Here is an 18,281-nt window from a genome sequence, read left to right as displayed (position 1 = left end):
CTGTTCTTTGCTCTCAGGGCCATCTCCTTACCCTTTTCCCCTTTTCCCTTTTCCCAGGGTTTGGACCCATGGATCCCCTGTCCCCTTTGTCACGGAACCGGGCCGAACGCCCGTAGACCGTTGACAACAGGGTAGCCCAATCTCAGACAGTAGCATGCTGTGTCGTCTATTTGAATCAAAATAGTTCCTTGTCCTCTTCTCCCTAAAAAGAAGAATTTCAGAAAATATTATGTCCAGTAATTTTTGACAGCCACTTGTCAGAATCTACTACAGATACATCACCAGGAAGAAGTCCTGTACAAGAAGGCAAATACTCCATTGCAGAGGGTACATGGTATACTGACAGGGCTAGCAAAGGTAACTCACATCTGTCACATAATTGCATAACCAACCATCTACTGAAGCAATTGCGTTTGAAATAGGAAATGGACGAAGTAGCTGGTGGGCTGAGTTACAAGTGATATGGGTGGTAACTACACAACAACAAGGCTGATGGTGCTTTGTATATTTCCACGGACAATTGGGCAGACTATTGAAGGCTCAGTAGGGATCGTGCAGTTGGCCACCCAGAACTGGACCAATCATGCACAACTGATATGGGGTTGTGGCGCAGAGTAAGATGTTTGGAATGTGGTTGTGCACAGAACAGCGTATGCATTTCACATTTCTGGACATCAGCCATTGGAATAATGGCAATGATAAAGCAGACACAACTACCCAATACAACATCCCCCCTTTCCAGAGGACATAGTCCATTACAATGATGAAAAATCAACTATAGAGGCCCTTTGCTCCAGTCTGAGGGGGCAAAATACACCTTGACATATTCTGATACTGTAAGTGGAGTTCTACAGGCCTATCTAGTGCCACAAGCTGATCAAGCCAACAGAATCAGAGGACTTACAATATGGCATTGTATGTCACCTCACAAGTCATGGAAAGTGATAAAGGAGCACAGTTTAATGTGAGTTTTGTACAGAAATGGGCCAAAGATAACAACACTTAATGACAGTTCCACTTACCATACAATCTCACTGGAGCAGGTCTTTCAGAACATTAAAATGGAATACTGGAAACAGCACTTTGGGGGTGATAGTCTAGGAAGGGGTGTACAACATGGCTACATGAAGTATTAAGAGACTTAAATGAAAGACCTTGAGATGCCCAAGCCAGTGCTTTATATGTGCAACTCATTATCTGGGCTTCTCTACCTAGGACACAGACAAGGGGGACAGAAAAACACATAAAGTTGCACGTTGTTATCATAGACATCTTCCTGCCCCCTGTGCCTGCTGGGCTTGTAACCAAGTAACCACATGGGAGAATGGCCCACGTTTGTACAATTACATTCAAAATAGTAATGCATCCTTGCTCCTTGGGAGACATTATGAAAAAGAGAGGTTTTGTGACCCCTCAGGTGATCAGTAACTTGCTCACTGAAATACTTGTCGACACACTGGTTTTTACTGTACAAGCAAGTCTTCGATGGAATAGGACTGTAAGCAAAAATGGATGGCTGACCTTCAGTGAAATGACTGCCAAAATAATGGATGAAGTCTGAATGTGGAATTGTGCATTACTTTGTCACCTGACAGACTGTCACAGTATATGGAATGATGTAGATTGGCTCTCACCTCTAACAGTGAGGATGAAACATCAGGCACCATATTGTGTCAAATGGAACTCTTCTAGGGGAACTAATGTGTGAGTAGGAAGTTTACTCAAAAGCTGGTGTGAGAACATTACCTTGCCCAAATCCTAGAATAAGAATCCTAGCAAATCTTTTGTCAATATGGCTGACAATACCTACCTTTTAACTAGACTGGACAGTGTGCTAAGAAGGACGTCTTGTTGGCCAGCCACCACTGAGATTGCTGGGAGAAAACCACAGAGTGGACATTCTACTGGCCAGCCTTCCCAGTAATGTGAGTCTCTATTTAACAAATGAATATTAACTTACCTCTGTGTACATTCTTAAAAATAGGTAAAGCATATGCAGTAGTGCTGGTGCTTTTGCATTACAGCCTTTAATCCCAGCACACCAAAGAAGCTTTCATTAGAGAATGGGCACAGCATAAACCTGGAAATGAAAAGGTAGTACTACAGGAAACCAAAGCTCTTCCCATATCATTAGCAAAGGTGGCTTGCATTAAAGATGAGCTTGTCAGAAAATTAATACCTATATCAGTGGTGCCTTTGGGCCTGCAGCAATGAAGGACCAGTATAAAAGGCAGCTCAATTCCCAGCTCTCTCATCCACTTCTCTTGCCTCCTTCTTGCTGGGAACTAGGTAAGTGTGAAACCCTCTCTTTTCTTCCAAAGTGAGATTTTGCCTCAGTGGGTATCTTACTGGATAGTGTCTCTGTCCTATGCTGGGGATTGAAGCTCCTTGCTATGGAAGAGTATGGAGGGGATAAGGTCTGCTCAGAGTGTCTGGGACAGCTTAAATGGCTTGTGATTTAAGCATTCAAAGAGAGTCTCCTTGGGCCAAACTGTTCTTTGTAGGCCCCTGGCATGACAAAGGGATATGACCTCCTGTCACAGCCTCCACCTGTGTCCTCAGTAGTTGTCTTGGCTGCTTTGTGAGAGGGAATCCAGGTTGCCCCTCACATACCCATATGTTCTCCTTTCTCTTTACCCTCTCTCCCAGGTGTACCTCCAGTCCCAAGACATGTCCTGCTACTCCCAGTGCGTGCCATGCCGGCCGTGCGGCCCCACCCCTCTGGCCAGCAGCTGCAATGAGCCCTGTGTCAGGCAGTGCCAGGACTCCACCATCGTCATTGAGCCCTCTCCCGTGGTGGTGACCCTGCCCGGACCCATCCTCAGCTCCTTCCCACAGAACACCGCCGTGGGATCCTCCACCTCCGCTGCTGTTGGCAGCATCCTCAGCTCTGAGGGTGTGCCCATCACCTCTGGGGGCTTTGACCTCTCCAGCTTCGGCAGCCGCTACTGTGGCAGAAGGTGCCCCCCCTGCTAAAGGTGACTGGCCATGGTTCTGGAGAAATTCTTTCAGATACTACGAGCATGGTCCTGGATCAAGAAGGAATCTTCAAGATACTGCTTTCAGAATACCTGACTGTCCTCAGCTGCTCTAGCAAGTGCTGGCAGGAATTTGAAGCCTGGGCTTTTTGAAAACCTCACTCATGTCTCCTCTTCCATTTCTACTCATATATCTCTGTAATTTTTCTTTTTTTCTTTCTTTCTTTTTCCTCTATGGTCCTCTGGGCTTTGAGGCTCCCCAGAGCCAGCCCATCCTCTGCCAGAAAGGCAGGCACATGCCTTGCATGAACTCAAACATGGGATCAGGTGAATCCTGCATTGTGGATCCTCTGTTTAGAATGACCTTATTTTCCTCTTTAAATATTCATTAAAGATTTCTGCATATCAGTTTGAGCTTTCGATGTTAATTTCCACAGTGGATGTCCTTCAGAGCTGCCCAGGGGGAATGGCTTTGCTCTTTGTGGTTATAAGATGAGAATTTAAGGAGACTCTTCTCCACTCCCAGAAGAATGGGAAGTAGTGATACATTACAGAGGCACTTGGGCTCTGTCCCCTGCAGCTTAAGAAGATATCCCTGGCTATTGCAGAGCAAGTGGCTGCTGACCTTTGCCTTGCAATATCTCTGCCCACAGCTACCCCCAGGGGTCCTGGAAATGGAGAACACAACTCTGCTTTGCTTACAGGAAAAAACAGGAGTCTGTGGCAAGTCATGGGACAAGCCACCCTTCAGGCTTTTAGTAACAGGACTCTTCCTGCTCTCATCAGTGCTGCAGTGGAGAAGGAGAAGGGGACAGAAATGGAGTAGAACTGTGTGGATGTCTCTCTGGTGCCAAATACAGCTCATGCTGCTCAGTTGTGCTGTCTCCCTCCCAAGACATCCTGCCCACGTCAGACCCCACTGTGTCCGACTCACATTGGCCTCAGTCAATGGCTGGTATGGTTGCCGAGCTCATTTCTCTCGAGAACTCAGGGTGTTGCACCCTGGTCAGGATGGAGTTTGACAGACCTGGAGGCATCGCCCCCTGTGGGCCCGGACGGGACTGTCCCCGCCCGCCGCAGCCCCGGCTCCTCTCCCCATGGTACCAAAGTGCATATTTATGTCAACTGCAAAAGGAATCACAAATAAATTGATGATTTTTTGAAACCAGTTCTCAAATTCCTTTATCAAAACAGAACACAAGACTGCCTATTTTTCACTGTTCAGAGAACTGTGTTTAGCCAGTGTATTAAAATGCATAAGATTATTTGCCATAACTCAAGTCAGCACTGCACTGTGCACTCCCTGTGTCCTGGTTTTAGCACAGACATTGCCAATTGCACACTGATGTTTGGTTGTTACTGAGTGATGGGTGCATGCCCTGGGCTGGGCTGGGTCGTTTGGAGGGGAAGAGCTGCTGCCATGATGGCTCAGGGCAGGAAGCAGCCACAATATGTGATGGGCTGGGCTGCAGGCCAGACATGCCTGCCCTAACTGGATCAACCAGTACTGCAGCTGACTACGGACACGCAGAAACATACAGCCTTAGTTTGGGAAAGATTCAAACACTTTATCCTCAGCCTCAGCAGCAAGAACACAGGCTGGAATCAGTATATCTGGATGCAGTACTACAGGTGAAATCTCACCAGTAGAGGGACAAGCTTATCACCCTCAACCTGCTGGCCACACTGCTTTTGATGCAATGCAGGACACAGTTGGCATTCTGGGCTGCAAGGACACATTGATGGCATATGTCCAGCTTCCCATCCACCAGCATGCTGAAGTCATTTTCAGCAGGGCTGTGGTCTATCCCTTCATCCTCCAGTTTGTATTGAGAGAGGGGATTGCTAGGACTCAGGTGCAAGCCTTGTACTTGGATTTGTTGAACCTGATGAAGTTCTCCTGGGCCCACTGCTCAAGTCTGTCTAGGTTTCTCTGGATGGCATCCTGTCCCTTGGGTGTTTTGACCTCACAACATAGCTTGGCATCATCTGCAAACTTGTTGAGAATGCACTTGATCCCACTGTCAATGTCCTTGATGAAGACATTAAACAGCACCAGTCCCAGTACTGACCTTTGAGGGACACCACTCATCACTGATCTTCATTTGGACATTGAGCCATTGACCACTACTCCGTGGATATGATCTCACAATCAGTTCCTTGTCCACCGAAGGTTCCATCCATGAAATCCATATCTTTCTAAATTGGAGAGAAGGATGTTGTGGAGGACCACGTCAAAGGCCTTACTGAAGTCCAGATATATGACATCATTGGCTCTTCCTTTGTTCTTTGACACAGTAATGCCAGTAGTGTGGTCAGGCATCATACTTCCTGGCGGCGACCTGAAAATACTTCATTGCTGAAAGCCAGGCAAGGAAGAGAAGAATGATTTCTTCCCTGAGAAAGGAAGGAAAAATATATGACTTAGGAAAGAGGATTGACACAAGGAATGAAACTCTTGTCAAAAAATGAAATACGATCTTTTGACTACATCAGGAAGCAGACCAAAGTGTCTGAGGATGAAAACCAAAAGCTGCTACTTATAGTAGCTTTCTACCCTTGAAATGAGACATTCAGCTTTCAAGGTGGATGTTTAAACCCTGAAATGAGACTCTGGCTACCAAGAATGAAGCTTTAGACCTTCCCACTGGCTCCTTGTACACTTAATGGAGGTTTTGTCTGTGAAAAGGAGGGTTTAATTAGGCTTTGAGCACTAAAAATGTGTGTTTGGTCACCAAAAGGGAGGTTCTAAACTCTCAAATAGGCCTTCGGAGCCCGACTTGAAGTTTTACTTAGCGCTGCTCAGAGCAGCTTCCATCTGTCACCTGAAACAAGGAGCCTTTCCACCAAGATCATGAGAAAGATCTCTCAGATGGAAAAAGTCCTGAGGATGGAAAAAAGTGCTGAGGAAAAGTCCCTGAGACAGTCTTGCTTCTAGCAGCGTGTTGGGTTGATTTCAGAGCCACAGCCCAACTGTGATACCCTTCATCCTCCTTCATGTGAAAGACCAAAGGGGGCAAATGAAAACTCCACCACCTTTTGCAAAACCTTTGCTGTATTTTTCTCCATCTCTTTCCACATGATCTGAAGACAGATGGATTTCTGTAAAAGGTCAACTCTTGTCAAATAATAGTGCAGGTTTTGGAGTTCCTTGCCCACACTGAGACCCTATGGGAGGCTTCAGGTCAGTACACTGAGAAAAAGGCAGCCATTTCTCTTCCTCTCTTTGCCCCTTCCCTAGAACCTCTCTAGCAGCGGTGTTTTGCTCTGAAGTTATGCCAGGCTCACATAGAAAGCCTTATATCCCTTCTCTTCCCAGCAGGGATATAAAGGTGTAACAAGCTGGAAAGAAACAGTCTCCTCTCTGTCTCAGAGCAGTCTGACAGTTAGCTAGGCTTTCCAACCACTGTCAAATCATGGGCCTTTGTATGTATGGTGTGCCAACAGAAGAGAGTAGAATGTTAGAGAATAAGTGACCTGCACCCGCTGATGCAAGAGCCCAAGGTTCCAAGGAATGTCACTCAGTAACGAGGGGGCTGTGAAAAGTACCTACTGTCCCTTTAAAACTTTTTTTTTTTACAAGATTTCACCCAAGAATGACACAGATGGGAATCATACACCCGTTTTGCAGCCTCAGGCTATCATCCGAAATCCAGGAAGAAAATTCTCTAACTCCAGTGTGGTGTTAGAAAGCTGACATTCCTTAATTCCTGACAGTACGTACCAGGCAACTTGACAAATCAAGCACGTATGCTCAGAGTTCAAGTTCTACACTTAGACAGTTAAGACATACATATGCAGTACATTGGCATACATATTTATCATTTTCCAAGAACTCATTAATATATGTTAATGTTCTTTGAGTATGTGCAGTGTGGCCTCTGGTGGTCTTAAACCACTTACTTTCTCCTCATTTTTCCATCATCAGCTTAATCACAGTGACTTTTGCCTGAATTTCAGCTGTTTTTCCCCAATTTGGCAAATTTCCGTTGCTTGTTAGGCCATAATGAGCAACATTCTACCTTAGTGCACTTTAACACAAGACAATATACGTGAAATCTGAGGAAGAACTCCTTGCACCCGGTGGGTGAAAAGATAAAAGTAGTCTATGGTGACTTAAGTGCTCCTGCTAAACCAGCTTTTATCACTCCCTCTTTTTCTTTGAGGATTATTATTTTTATATCTTAATCCTCACCTCCTTTGATCCTTCACATTTAGGAATACATTTCCAACATTTAATCATACGAGAAGCAAGGGTACATACAGCTACTACACACACTATCCCTACAAATAACTTCTTTAACCAATCCAATCCGGGAATCCTGGAAGTCATTTTGGTCCAAAGGTTGATTAAGCTCCAGCTTAAATCATTCTGGCTTACTTTATGTAGTATTTTAGTTTGATGCCACATCTCACGTATGTCTGTTTCTGTTCTACCACTCTAGTCCACGTAAACACTGCATTTGTTACTGTGCAAACCCCTCCTTGTGCAGCCAACAACACATCTAAAGCCATTCTATTTTGCAATACTGCCCTGGCTAAGCTTTAGACTTCTTCCTTTAGGCTAATAATAGTGTCCAATGTTTCATTTTCTAGGTGTTCCATAACTGCTGAGATGTTTATTATAGCCTTTTCTAGTTTGGCAACTCCTAGAGAGGGAAATAACCACCTGATGAATGAGTGAAAGCTACAAGGCCTTTCCACTAATGGATTGAGCACTTCTCTCTCAATCTTTCAGGGTACTCAGGCCTGTATTATCTCTGTTAATTGTTCTGTTACTGCAACCTCCGGCATTACTAATCCTAGGGTACATGTTCCAGCCTACCATGGGGATGATACCTTCCAAGATCTATCTCCACACAACCAGTACCATCCTTTTCCTTTAGCTGATAGCCAGTATCTACCTTTGTTTCTTTAGATGTGCTCATCTGTCATGTGTAATATCCACCTACAGTGTGGATATTTTCCCACTAGAGAACTCAGTGTACCATTAGTCCCTTCAAAGTATGCTATGGATTTGGCAACAAATAACGTATCCCAGCTTCTCTTTGGAAGTATTTCCCATAATGGCATATGGATTTGCCTCACGTTTCGGCACTTCTGTACATATCCAACAAGAACTAGAACTGCTAGCAACAGTCACCTTTTTCATCAGCTTGATATGCGTATTCTGATCTATTTGATTAGTGTAGGTAAGTATTGCTAAGATTATGATTATCATTCTAAACAAACACAATATATCCCTTAAGTATTGCTAAAAGTTCATTTTCTCTTTCAAATAATTAATATAAGCAAACAATTAATACAATTAACTTAAGGCAAACAATTACTATTACACTGCATATAATTTATCCTTGACAATTCAAGTTCATAGTACAATTTTCCCATTTTCTGGCTGCAGATTGTATTTATTTATGCAAAAGTTTCTGTTTCACTGGCGCAGTCTCTTCCACTTGCCACTGTGGGCCGGGTGCTTTCTTCGCTCTTGTATAATGAATCCAAAAGTCTACCCCCCTACCTTGATAGCAGTATGCATTGTTAATAGTACTTGATATTGTCCTTTCCACTTCTCCTGTAGTAGTTCGGAGCTCCAGGCCTGTAGATGCACCCACTTCCCAAGTCAGAACGTATGGACTGTGACTTCCAGAGTTGGTGCCGCTTGAGCCATGAACCTGTGAATGGAAGATAGGGCTTTCCCTAAAAGGATGACATATTCTTTTAGTTTTAGTTCACCCAGTTGTTTTACATCAATATGACCTGCTAATTCCTGAAATGGTCTTCCATTCATAATTTCGTATGGGCTAAATTCCTCTTCAGCGTGCAGTTTTGCCCTAACACAATGTAAGGCAAGAGGTAGGGCTTCAGGCCATTTCAACTTTGCTTCTTGACGTATTTTACTAATTTGAATTTTCAAAGTTTGAGTCATTCTTTTCACTTTTCCACTAGACTGTGATTTGTATGGAGTATGTAAATTCCTTTCCATTCCAATGATTTTTGCTTGGTTTTGAACAACTTCAGCTACAAAATGTGAACCTCTATCTGATGATATCACTATTGTTACCCCAAATCTAGGTATGAATTGTCTAAGCAAGACTTTTTCTACTTCCCTTGCTTTGTTGATGTGACAGGGATAAGCCTTGGCCATCCTGAAAAAGTATCAACCAGTACGAATGAATTTTATCTCATACACTTTTTCCCTATGCTACATGCCAAACATCCTTTCAAGGTCTTAGGCTGTTCTGTCTCCAGTGCTGCCACCAAAGGGTTCTTACACAGGAACCCACTGTTCTTACCAATCTTTGCATTATTTCTTAGCTCAAAAAAAATTTCCACATAAGGTATTTCATCCCATTTCCCTTCCCACCTAAAAAACAGTGTTAATTGCAAGATGGAATTGTAATTAAGCGATCTGCTTGCATGCTCAGAGTTCAAGTTCTACACTTAAACAGTTAAGACATACAAATGCAATACATTGGCATATATATTCATTCTTTTCCAAAAACTCATTAACAAATGCCACTGTGCTTTAAGCACGTGCAGTGTGGCCTCTGGTGGTCTTAAAACCATGTACTTCATCCCCTTTATTTCATCTTCAGCTTCTTCACCATGACTCTTGGCTGACTTTCAACTGTTTTTCCCCAATTTGGCAAATTTCCACTGCTTGTTAGGCCATAATGAGCAACTTTCTATCTTAGTGCACTTGAATCCAAAACGATATACATGAAATTTGAGGAAAAAGACTTTGCACCTGGTAGATGCAAAGATAAATCTAAAGATTTAGAATTAACACTCATTGATTCCTTATGCCAATACTGATTCGTATTGCTAAACCAGCATATATCACTATGAATCTGTCACAGCACCAAGCCTGCTGTAGTTCAGGAAGTGTTGGGCTACGCTCTCAAACACAGGGTTTAACGTGCTGAGACTGCAGCTGAACTCACTGACCATTGTGGGTCAGGACTACCTCAGGATATCCTATGATTCTATGATTCTATGCTTTTTAGAGAAAATAAGGCGCGTTTTTCTCCTCAGTTAACACATGCTGCAGGCAGGGAATAGGAGAGATGGCATCAATAATCTAACTTATTCTCTAGGAGGATTTTGCCAGTATCAAGAGAAGGGTCAACTCCCAAAATGTGAGTCTGTAAATCTACCACAGGTCTCACTTCTAGATGATAGGTAATTCCAATCTGGAAGCACCTACTGGTAATTGCCCTAAGTCAGGCACCATGTGTGTTATGTGTAGAAAGTCTCACTGCTGGAGTGACAGCTGGCATCCAGGCCAAGGCCAGACCCAAGCGTGGCCTGACTGAAGGCTCCACCCAGTCACTGCAGTGGACCAACAGGGAGCCTGGCCAAACCAGGAGGTGAGCAGAAGGCCAGGCCAGACACAGGCTGTCATTTGTAAAGATTCCCATTCACGTGACGTGCTCCAGGCTCTAGGGGACATGTCTAAGCAGAGACACATCAAGGCAAGGATGGACAACCACTGGTTACGGAGAAACCAGGGGTGATTTCCTCTGCTTCAAAAGACAATGCCTGAAAGATGAAATCTCTGCAGTGCACACTCCCCTCCAGTATCTAGAGCACTGATGGAGTCTCCCCAGCCAAAGCCATGGCTTTCTCCTTTGGCTGTCCCTATGCAGGTGGAAAAGCAACACGGAAAGGCACATTAAAGAATGCAGCAAATGTTTAATGAATCAGAGGAGAGAAATGATGTCACTTCAAGTGCAGACGTCAAATGTGGGGAGCAGCAGGAACAGACAAGATCTGTTCCCCTTTCCTATGACAGCGTTGCTGCAGGGCCCCCACTTATTGGCCAAGAGTTGTAGAGAGGCAAGTAAGTCACTTGAGGCTGGTTTTGAGGGGTACTAACAGAGATCTCTGGGGGGAAAAGACAGCAAAGATATTAGATAGGAAAAGTGAGTGAGAGAGAGTACTGGAAGACGTTCTCCATGTTGCCAATGAAGCCAGGCTGCCCCCCCCCCATTTGTCTTGCAGGGGGAAAACAGCAGCACATTTGTTCTACTATCTAGTGCTATGATCTAGTTTCCTGAGTGTCCTTGTCTGAGGCAGTGTCCAGCACCTTTAGCAGGGGGGGCACCTTCTGCCACAGTAGCGGTTGGAAATGCAGGACAGGTCGAAGCCGCCAGAGGTGATGGGCACTCCCTCAGAGCTGAGGATGCTGCCAACGGCAGCGGAGGTGGAGGATCCCACGGCGGTGTTCTGTGGGAAGGAGCTGAGGATGGGTCCAGGCAGGGTCACCACCACAGGAGAGGGCTGGATGACGATGGTGGAGGCCTGGCACTGCCTGACACAGGGCTCATTGCAGCTGCTGGCCAGAGGGGTGGGGCCGCACGGCTGGCATGGCTGGCACTGGTCACAGCAGGACATGCCTTGGGGCTGGAGTTGCACCTAGAAGAGAGGGCAGGGTAGAAGCAGAACTTAGGGATATATGAGGAGAAGACTGTCACCACACTGTGAAGGAGTCAAGGCACTTATACAGCTGGGAGTTGGAGGCTGTGCAGGGATAGTTAAGGCCTTCTTGGTCTCATCCTGCCATAGCTCAGATTGAGCCAACAGTGCCTATCCAGCTCATTTCGGTACTCTAGTCCACAAGCTACCTTCTGACAGACCCAAATTCCCTCCATGACAAATCTTGGCCCTACTTCCCTCTCTCATGACAAGCAGTCCTAAGAAAAGAGAGAGCTTCACACTCACCTGATTCCAAAGGAGAAGAAGGAAAGAGTGGTGGATGTGTGGGCAAGGAGTTGGGCTGCCTTTTATAATGGATATAAACTGCCCCAGGTCATCACTTACAGCTGTGATTATTTTCTGACAAGCCCCTCTTGAATGCAAATCATCCCAGTTAATATAGGCTGTACGCTGGCTTCCTGTGCTGTTTAATTATATTTCCAGTTTTACTATGTCCATTCCTGGCTGAAGGCATTTTTTGAGCGGCAGGAAGTGAGACCATAGCCCACAGTACTACTGGGCATCATGCACTCCAGCTGTTTCCTTTTCTGCAGCTCCTTAGGATAGCATGGCTCCTCAAGTGTATAATGCAAGGCCCAACAGAGCAGAGTCATCTAGCCAAGATCAATGACTTCTATGTCTCCTGCAAGACTCCCAGTACACACCCCATTTCTTTTCAGTGTTTCTGGGTACCATGCAACACCATGAGCTCATTTACGGCATTATCTTTGAATGAAATTTCCCCAAAATCTCTGCTCAACGGGTTTCTTGGCTAAGTATACCTTGTGCCATGTTTCTGAATGTGTCCTCCACATTTGTGCACTTGCCTGTACTGGGTCTGGCAGGGATACAACTGTCTGGCTGAGGAGAATGCATGCCCAGTGGCATGAGACAGGGGAAATGATGAGAAGCAAAATAGAAATGGCTGAAATACTGAATGCTACCTTTTCCTCAGTTCTCATGGGTGAGGCTTGTCCTCAGGCCTCCCAGGTCCCAGTGCCTTTTCACAGAATTTTAGGCAGTGAAACCATACTGCCCGTAAGGGAAGGAAACCTTATGGAAAATTTGTTCCACTTGATCACACTTGTGTCCATGAGATGGGTGGGATGCATCCAAGGGCATTTTGTTGGGTGATGCCTTTGCTCTCTGCCATCTCTCAAAGGTCACAGTAGCTAAGGGATGGCCCTCCTAGCCAGGAAAAAAACAAAACAAAACAAAACAAAACAAAACAAAACAAAACAACAGGCATCACACTTATCATCAGGAGGAAGAAGAACAATAAGGTAGGTGGAAAACAAGATGATCTGCTAGGCTCCAGCTGCTGTGACCAGTTGCTCAGAGTACAGCTGGGGACTGGATTCTATAAAAGTGTCTCTTATAGATCAGTATTTAATAGTATTTAATGTTTCCAGTAATTACCTGATGATGGGATGGTGTGCATGTGCAGTGTGTGTGTGGAGGACCCACAACTGGGAAGAGCAATCAGGATATTGTAGGGCAGGGCTGATAGTCATAGGGACCAGGACAGGCTAGAGAAACACCCTGACCAGAATCTGGTGACTACAGCACCCAGCTGCAGATTCCCTCTCTGTAACTCCTCAGGACAACAAAGAGGCTTCTCAAGTCTTACACAGAAGGCCTAATAAAGCAGACATGTCTTGTCAACATCAGTGGCTCCAGTGTCTTCTTCAGGTCTCTCAGTACATGTTCCCTCTGTGCAGTCTCTTTGAATACCACACAATGTCATTAACACATGCAAGGCCATTAGCATATGCTCGTTCTTCTGTGTGATGGATTTGCACAAATGCCTGTGGGTGCTGATTTGTCCCCCCATCAGCCTTTCGCAGAGCATTGCAGAGCCTGTCCCTCCAGCCAACCCCAGCAGCACCCAGAAGAGCCTTCACCACCTCTTTCCCCATGCCCCCACACTCATTTAACCACAATATAGGGAACTGCCTCCTTCAATGTCACCATGCTCTTCCCAACCACATTTTTTGGACTTGATCATCTCATGGCACTGGGTAGGCTTGTAGAAGGCCAGTTACTGTATCTGCACAGGTCAAGGCATACTCTTATAGAATCACAGAATTGTTTGAGTTGGAATGGACCTTGTGCCTGGGAAGATCATGGAGCAGATCCTCCTAGAAGACATGTTAAGGTACATACGTGACAAGGAGGTGATCCAAGACAGCCAGCATGGCTTCACCAAGGGCAGATCTTGCCTGACCAATCTGGTGGCCTTCTATGATGAAGTGACGGCATCGGTGGATGGGAGGAGGGCGATGGATGTCATCTACTTGGACTTCTCCAAAGCCTTTGACAGGGTCCCTCACCACATCCTTCTCTCCAAATTGGAGAGGTATGGATTTGAAGGATGGACTGTTTGGTGGGTTAAGAACTGGTTGGCTGGTCGCAGCCAAAGGGTTGTGATCAATGGTTCTATGTCAGGGTGGAGGCCGGTCACGAGTGGTGTCCCCCAAGGCTCAGTCCTGGGACCGGTGCTCTTCAATGTCTTTATCAATGACATAGACGATGGAATCGAGTGTACCCTCAGCAAGTTTGCAGATGACACCAAGCTGAGCATTGCAGTCGATACATTGGAAGGAAGGGAAGCCATCCAGAGGGACCTGGACAGGCTGGACAAGTGGGCCCATGAGAACCTAATGAGGTTCAACAAGGCCAAGTGCAGGGTGCTGCACTTGGACCAGGGCAATCCCAGGTATTTATACAACCTGGGGGAAGAAGTACTTGAAAGCAGCCCTGCGGAGAGGGACTTGGGGGTCCTGGTGGACCAGAAGCTGGACATGAGCCAGCAGTGTGCACTGGCAGCCCGGAGGGCCAACTATGTTCTGGGCTGCATTAAAAGAGAAGTGGTCAGCAGGGAGAGGGAGGTGGTGGTCCCCCTCTACTCGGCTCTTGTGAGGCCCCATCTGGAGTACTGTGTCCAGGCCTAGGGCCCCCAGCACAAGAAGGACGTGGAGCTCTTGGAATGAGTGCAGAGGAGGGCGACCAAGATGATTAGAGGGCTGGAGCACCTCTCCTATGAGGAAAGGTTGAGGGAACTGGGCTTGTTTAGTTTGGAGAAGAGAAGGCTCCGAGGAGACCTCATTGTGGCCTTCCAGTACTTGAAGGGAGCGTATAAACAGGAGGGGGATAGATTGTTTGTGAGGGTGGATAGCGATAGGACAAGGGGGAATTGTTTTAAGCTGAGACAGGGGAGATTTAGGTTAGATATTAGGAGGAAGTTTTTCACACAGAGGGTGGTGACACACTGGAACAGGTTGCCCAGGGAGGTTGTGGATGCCCCGTCCCTGGAGGCATTCAAGGCCAGGCTGGACGTGGCTCTGGGCAGCCTGGTCTAGTGGTTGGCGACCCTGCACTTGGCAGGGGGGTTGAGACTTGATGATCTTTGAGGTCCTTTTCTACCCAAGCCATTCTATGATTCTATGATTCTATGATTCTATGATTCTATGACCTTTAAAAATTATCTAGTCCAACTCTCCTGCAATGAACAGGGACATCTAGATCATGGTGCTGTTCTCTCAAGTGCATTAGAGAGAAATAGTGGGGGAGAAAGTAAGATTTAAGAAGAGAATCTGAGCTGCTCTGGATGCAGTGATTACAGCTGCCTGCTATTTCTCCATCAGGGATACTGAACAGAGAAGCAGTGTGGCCCTGAAGGCAGAGTCTCACAGGAGAGAAGAGAAAAAAAGAATCTGAGAAAGCAATAGCAGTTTAAATTGAAAAGGTGAAACATATTTTTCTGCCTCTAGGAGGGTAAATTAAAAGTCAGATCATACTACAATGTTACTGCTTTCCCAGCCCACTCCCAGACCAGCCACAATAGGCATTTAAGAGCAGGGAAAGCCCTAGGGGAGGAGAACTGTGAGCCTCCCCAGTTCTCCACAAGCTCAGCTTGGGACATGAGCCCAAGCTCACACTCCATGAAGTGGGAAGCCTGTGGGTCCAGGAAAGACAAAGGGGCTGTGACAGCTCCTGCATCACGCCCTCAGAAAGCTAGCATGGTCCTAGCACCATTTCTGTGCACACAATAGAAGGAGGCCTGGCCTGCATAGCATAGGCTTATTATTTTCTGCTGAGCTGCTTCTGTGGAAGACAGCCCACAGCTGTTATGCTTTCCTGTCATTATTCCTGCCCAGATGCAAGGCCTTGCTCCTGCTCCTGTGGAACTACCTGTGATTCTGGTCAGGGTGTTTCTCTAGCCTGTTCTGGTCCCTATGACTATAAACTCTGCCCTACAATGTCCTGATTGCTCTTCCCAGTTGTGGGTCCTCCACACACATGCTGTACATGCACACCATCCCATCATCAGCCAATCCATTATTCAGCAACAACCAAATATTGGCATGCAATTGGCAATGTCTGAGCTGAAGCCATAGCATGGAGAGGACAAAGTGCCATGCTAACTACAGAGCTGAATCTTTTGCCCAAATTGATGTTTATTGCCCAGAAATGCTATGGTCTCACTTCCTGCCGCTCAAAAAATGCCTTCAGCCAGGAATGGACATAGTAAAACTGGAAATATAATTAAACAGCACAGGAAGCCAGCGTACAGCCTATATTAACTGGGATGATTTGCATTCAAGAGGGGCTTGTCAGAAAATAATCACAGCTGTAAGTGATGACCTGGGGCAGTTTATATCCATTATAAAAGGCAGCCCAACTCCTTGCCCACACATCCACCACTCTTTCCTTCTTCTCCTTTGGAATCAGGTGAGTGTGAAGCTCTCTCTTTTCTTAGGACTGCTTGTCATGAGAGAGGGAAGTAGGGCCAAGATTTGTCATGGAGGGAATTTGGGTCTGTCAGAAGGTAGCTTGTGGACTAGAGTACCGAAATGAGCTGGATAGGCACTGTTGGCTCAATCTGAGCTATGGCAGGATGAGACCAAGAAGGCCTTAACTATCCCTGCACAGCCTCCAACTCCCAGCTGTATAAGTGCCTTGACTCCTTCACAGTGTGGTGACAGTCTTCTCCTCATATATCCCTAAGTTCTGCTTCTACCCTGCCCTCTCTTCTAGGTGCAACTCCAGCCCCAAGGCATGTCCTGCTGTGACCAGTGCCAGCCATGCCAGCCGTGCGGCCCCACCCCTCTGGCCAGCAGCTGCAATGAGCCCTGTGTCAGGCAGTGCCAGGCCTCCACCATCGTCATCCAGCCCTCTCCTGTGGTGGTGACCCTGCCTGGACCCATCCTCAGCTCCTTCCCACAGAACACCGCCGTGGGATCCTCCACCTCCGCTGCCGTTGGCAGCATCCTCAGCTCTGAGGGAGTGCCCATCACCTCTGGCGGCTTCGACCTGTCCTGCATTTCCAACCGCTACTGTGGCAGAAGGTGCCCCCCCTGCTAAAGGTGCTGGACACTGCCTCAGACAAGGACACTCAGGAAACCAGATCATAGCACTAGATAGTAGAACAAACGTGCTGCTGTTTTCCCCCTGCAAGACAAATGGGGGGGGGGGCAGCCTGGCTTCATTGGCAACATGGAGAACGTCTTCCAGTACTCTCTCTCACTCACTTTTCCTATCTAATATCTTTGCTGTCTTTTCCCCCCAGAGATCTCTGTTAGTACCCCTCAAAACCAGCCTCAAGTGACTTACTTGCCTCTCTACAACTCTTGGCCAATAAGTGGGGGCCCTGCAGCAACGCTGTCATAGGAAAGGGGAACAGATCTTGTCTGTTCCTGCTGCTCCCCACATTTGACGTCTGCACTTGAAGTGACATCATTTCTCTCCTCTGATTCATTAAACATTTGCTGCATTCTTTAATGTGCCTTTCCGTGTTGTTTTTCCACCTGCATAGGGACAGCCAAAGGAGAAAGCCATGGCTTTGGCTGGGGAGACTCCATCAGTGCTCTAGATACTGGAGGGGAGTGTGCACTGCAGAGATTTCATCTTTCAGGCATTGTCTTTTGAAGCAGAGGAAATCACCCCTGGTTTCTCCGTAACCAGTGGTTGTCCATCCTTGCCTTGATGTGTCTCTGCTTAGACATGTCCCCTAGAGCCTGGAGCACGTCACGTGAATGGGAATCTTTACAAATGACAGCCTGTGTCTGGCCTGGCCTTCTGCTCACCTCCTGGTTTGGCCAGGCTCCCTGTTGGTCCACTGCAGTGACTGGGTGGAGCCTTCAGTCAGGCCACGCTTGGGTCTGGCCTTGGCCTGGATGCCAGCTGTCACTCCAGCAGTGAGACTTTCTACACATAACACACATGGTGCCTGACTTAGGGCAATTACCAGTAGGTGCTTCCAGATTGGAATTACCTATCATCTAGAAGTGAGACCTGTGGTAGATTTACAGACTCACATTTTGGGAGTTGACCCTTCTCTTGATACTGGCAAAATCCTCCTAGAGAATAAGTTAGATTATTGATGCCATCTCTCCTATTCCCTGCCTGCAGCATGTGTTAACTGAGGAGAAAAACGCGCCTTATTTTCTCTAAAAAGCATAGAATCATAGAATCATAGGATACCCTGAGGTAGTCCTGACCCACAATGGTCAGTGAGTTCAGCTGCAGTCTCAGTACATGGCTAATGCAAAATTGAATCCCGGATCTGAGACCGTTATCCAAATACTTCTTGAACTCCTGCTGGTTTGGCGCTGTGTCTACTTTGCAGGTGAGCCTGTTCCAGTGCCTGAACAATGATAGCGTCACCTGCAAAACAAATTTTAGTAAATATTGCAAGAAAGCTGTTCAGAAAATGGGAATGACAGAGACATATGAAGCACAAGTTGAGAATACCTTCTGGTGAGTAAAAGGAAAGGTAGCAGGGAGAACTGCAAAGATGATGCTGATGTCAGAAATTACCAT

General features: G+C 46.4%; 1 protein-coding gene and 2 pseudogenes across 1 annotated transcript; 2 read left to right on the top strand and 1 right to left on the bottom strand.

Moving 5' to 3' along the window:
- Positions 1-2,210: 2,210 nt before the first annotated feature.
- LOC110391297 (feather beta keratin-like) lies at positions 2,211-2,976 on the top strand. Its single transcript, XM_021383116.1, has 2 exons — positions 2,211-2,289; positions 2,669-2,976. The coding sequence occupies exons 1-2, from the start codon at positions 2,211-2,213 to the stop codon at positions 2,974-2,976; spliced, it is 387 nt and encodes a 128-aa protein (XP_021238791.1).
- Positions 2,977-10,658: 7,682 nt separating this feature from the next.
- Positions 10,659-11,761, bottom strand: LOC110391295 (annotated as a pseudogene).
- A 4,370-nt stretch (positions 11,762-16,131) lies between these two features.
- On the top strand, positions 16,132-17,235 carry LOC110391294 (annotated as a pseudogene).
- The last annotated feature ends 1,046 nt before the right edge of the window (positions 17,236-18,281 follow it).

This window comes from Numida meleagris, unplaced genomic scaffold (genome assembly GCF_002078875.1).
Source record: "Numida meleagris isolate 19003 breed g44 Domestic line unplaced genomic scaffold, NumMel1.0 unplaced_Scaffold344, whole genome shotgun sequence".
Classification (NCBI taxonomy): Eukaryota; Metazoa; Chordata; class Aves; order Galliformes; family Numididae; genus Numida; species Numida meleagris.
Note: the sequence above shows the minus strand (reverse complement) of the source record. Positions and strands in the feature narration are given on the sequence as shown.

Bases quoted from the DNA above. Each gene is read 5' to 3' on its own strand.
- LOC110391297 (XM_021383116.1), top strand. From the start codon at position 2,211: ATGAAGGACCAGTATAAAAGGCAGCTCAATTCCCAGCTCTCTCATCCA. The intron at 2,290-2,668 runs GTAAGTGTGAAA...TCCAGTCCCAAG, and splicing joins TCCTTCTTGCTGGGAACTAG to ACATGTCCTGCTACTCCCAG.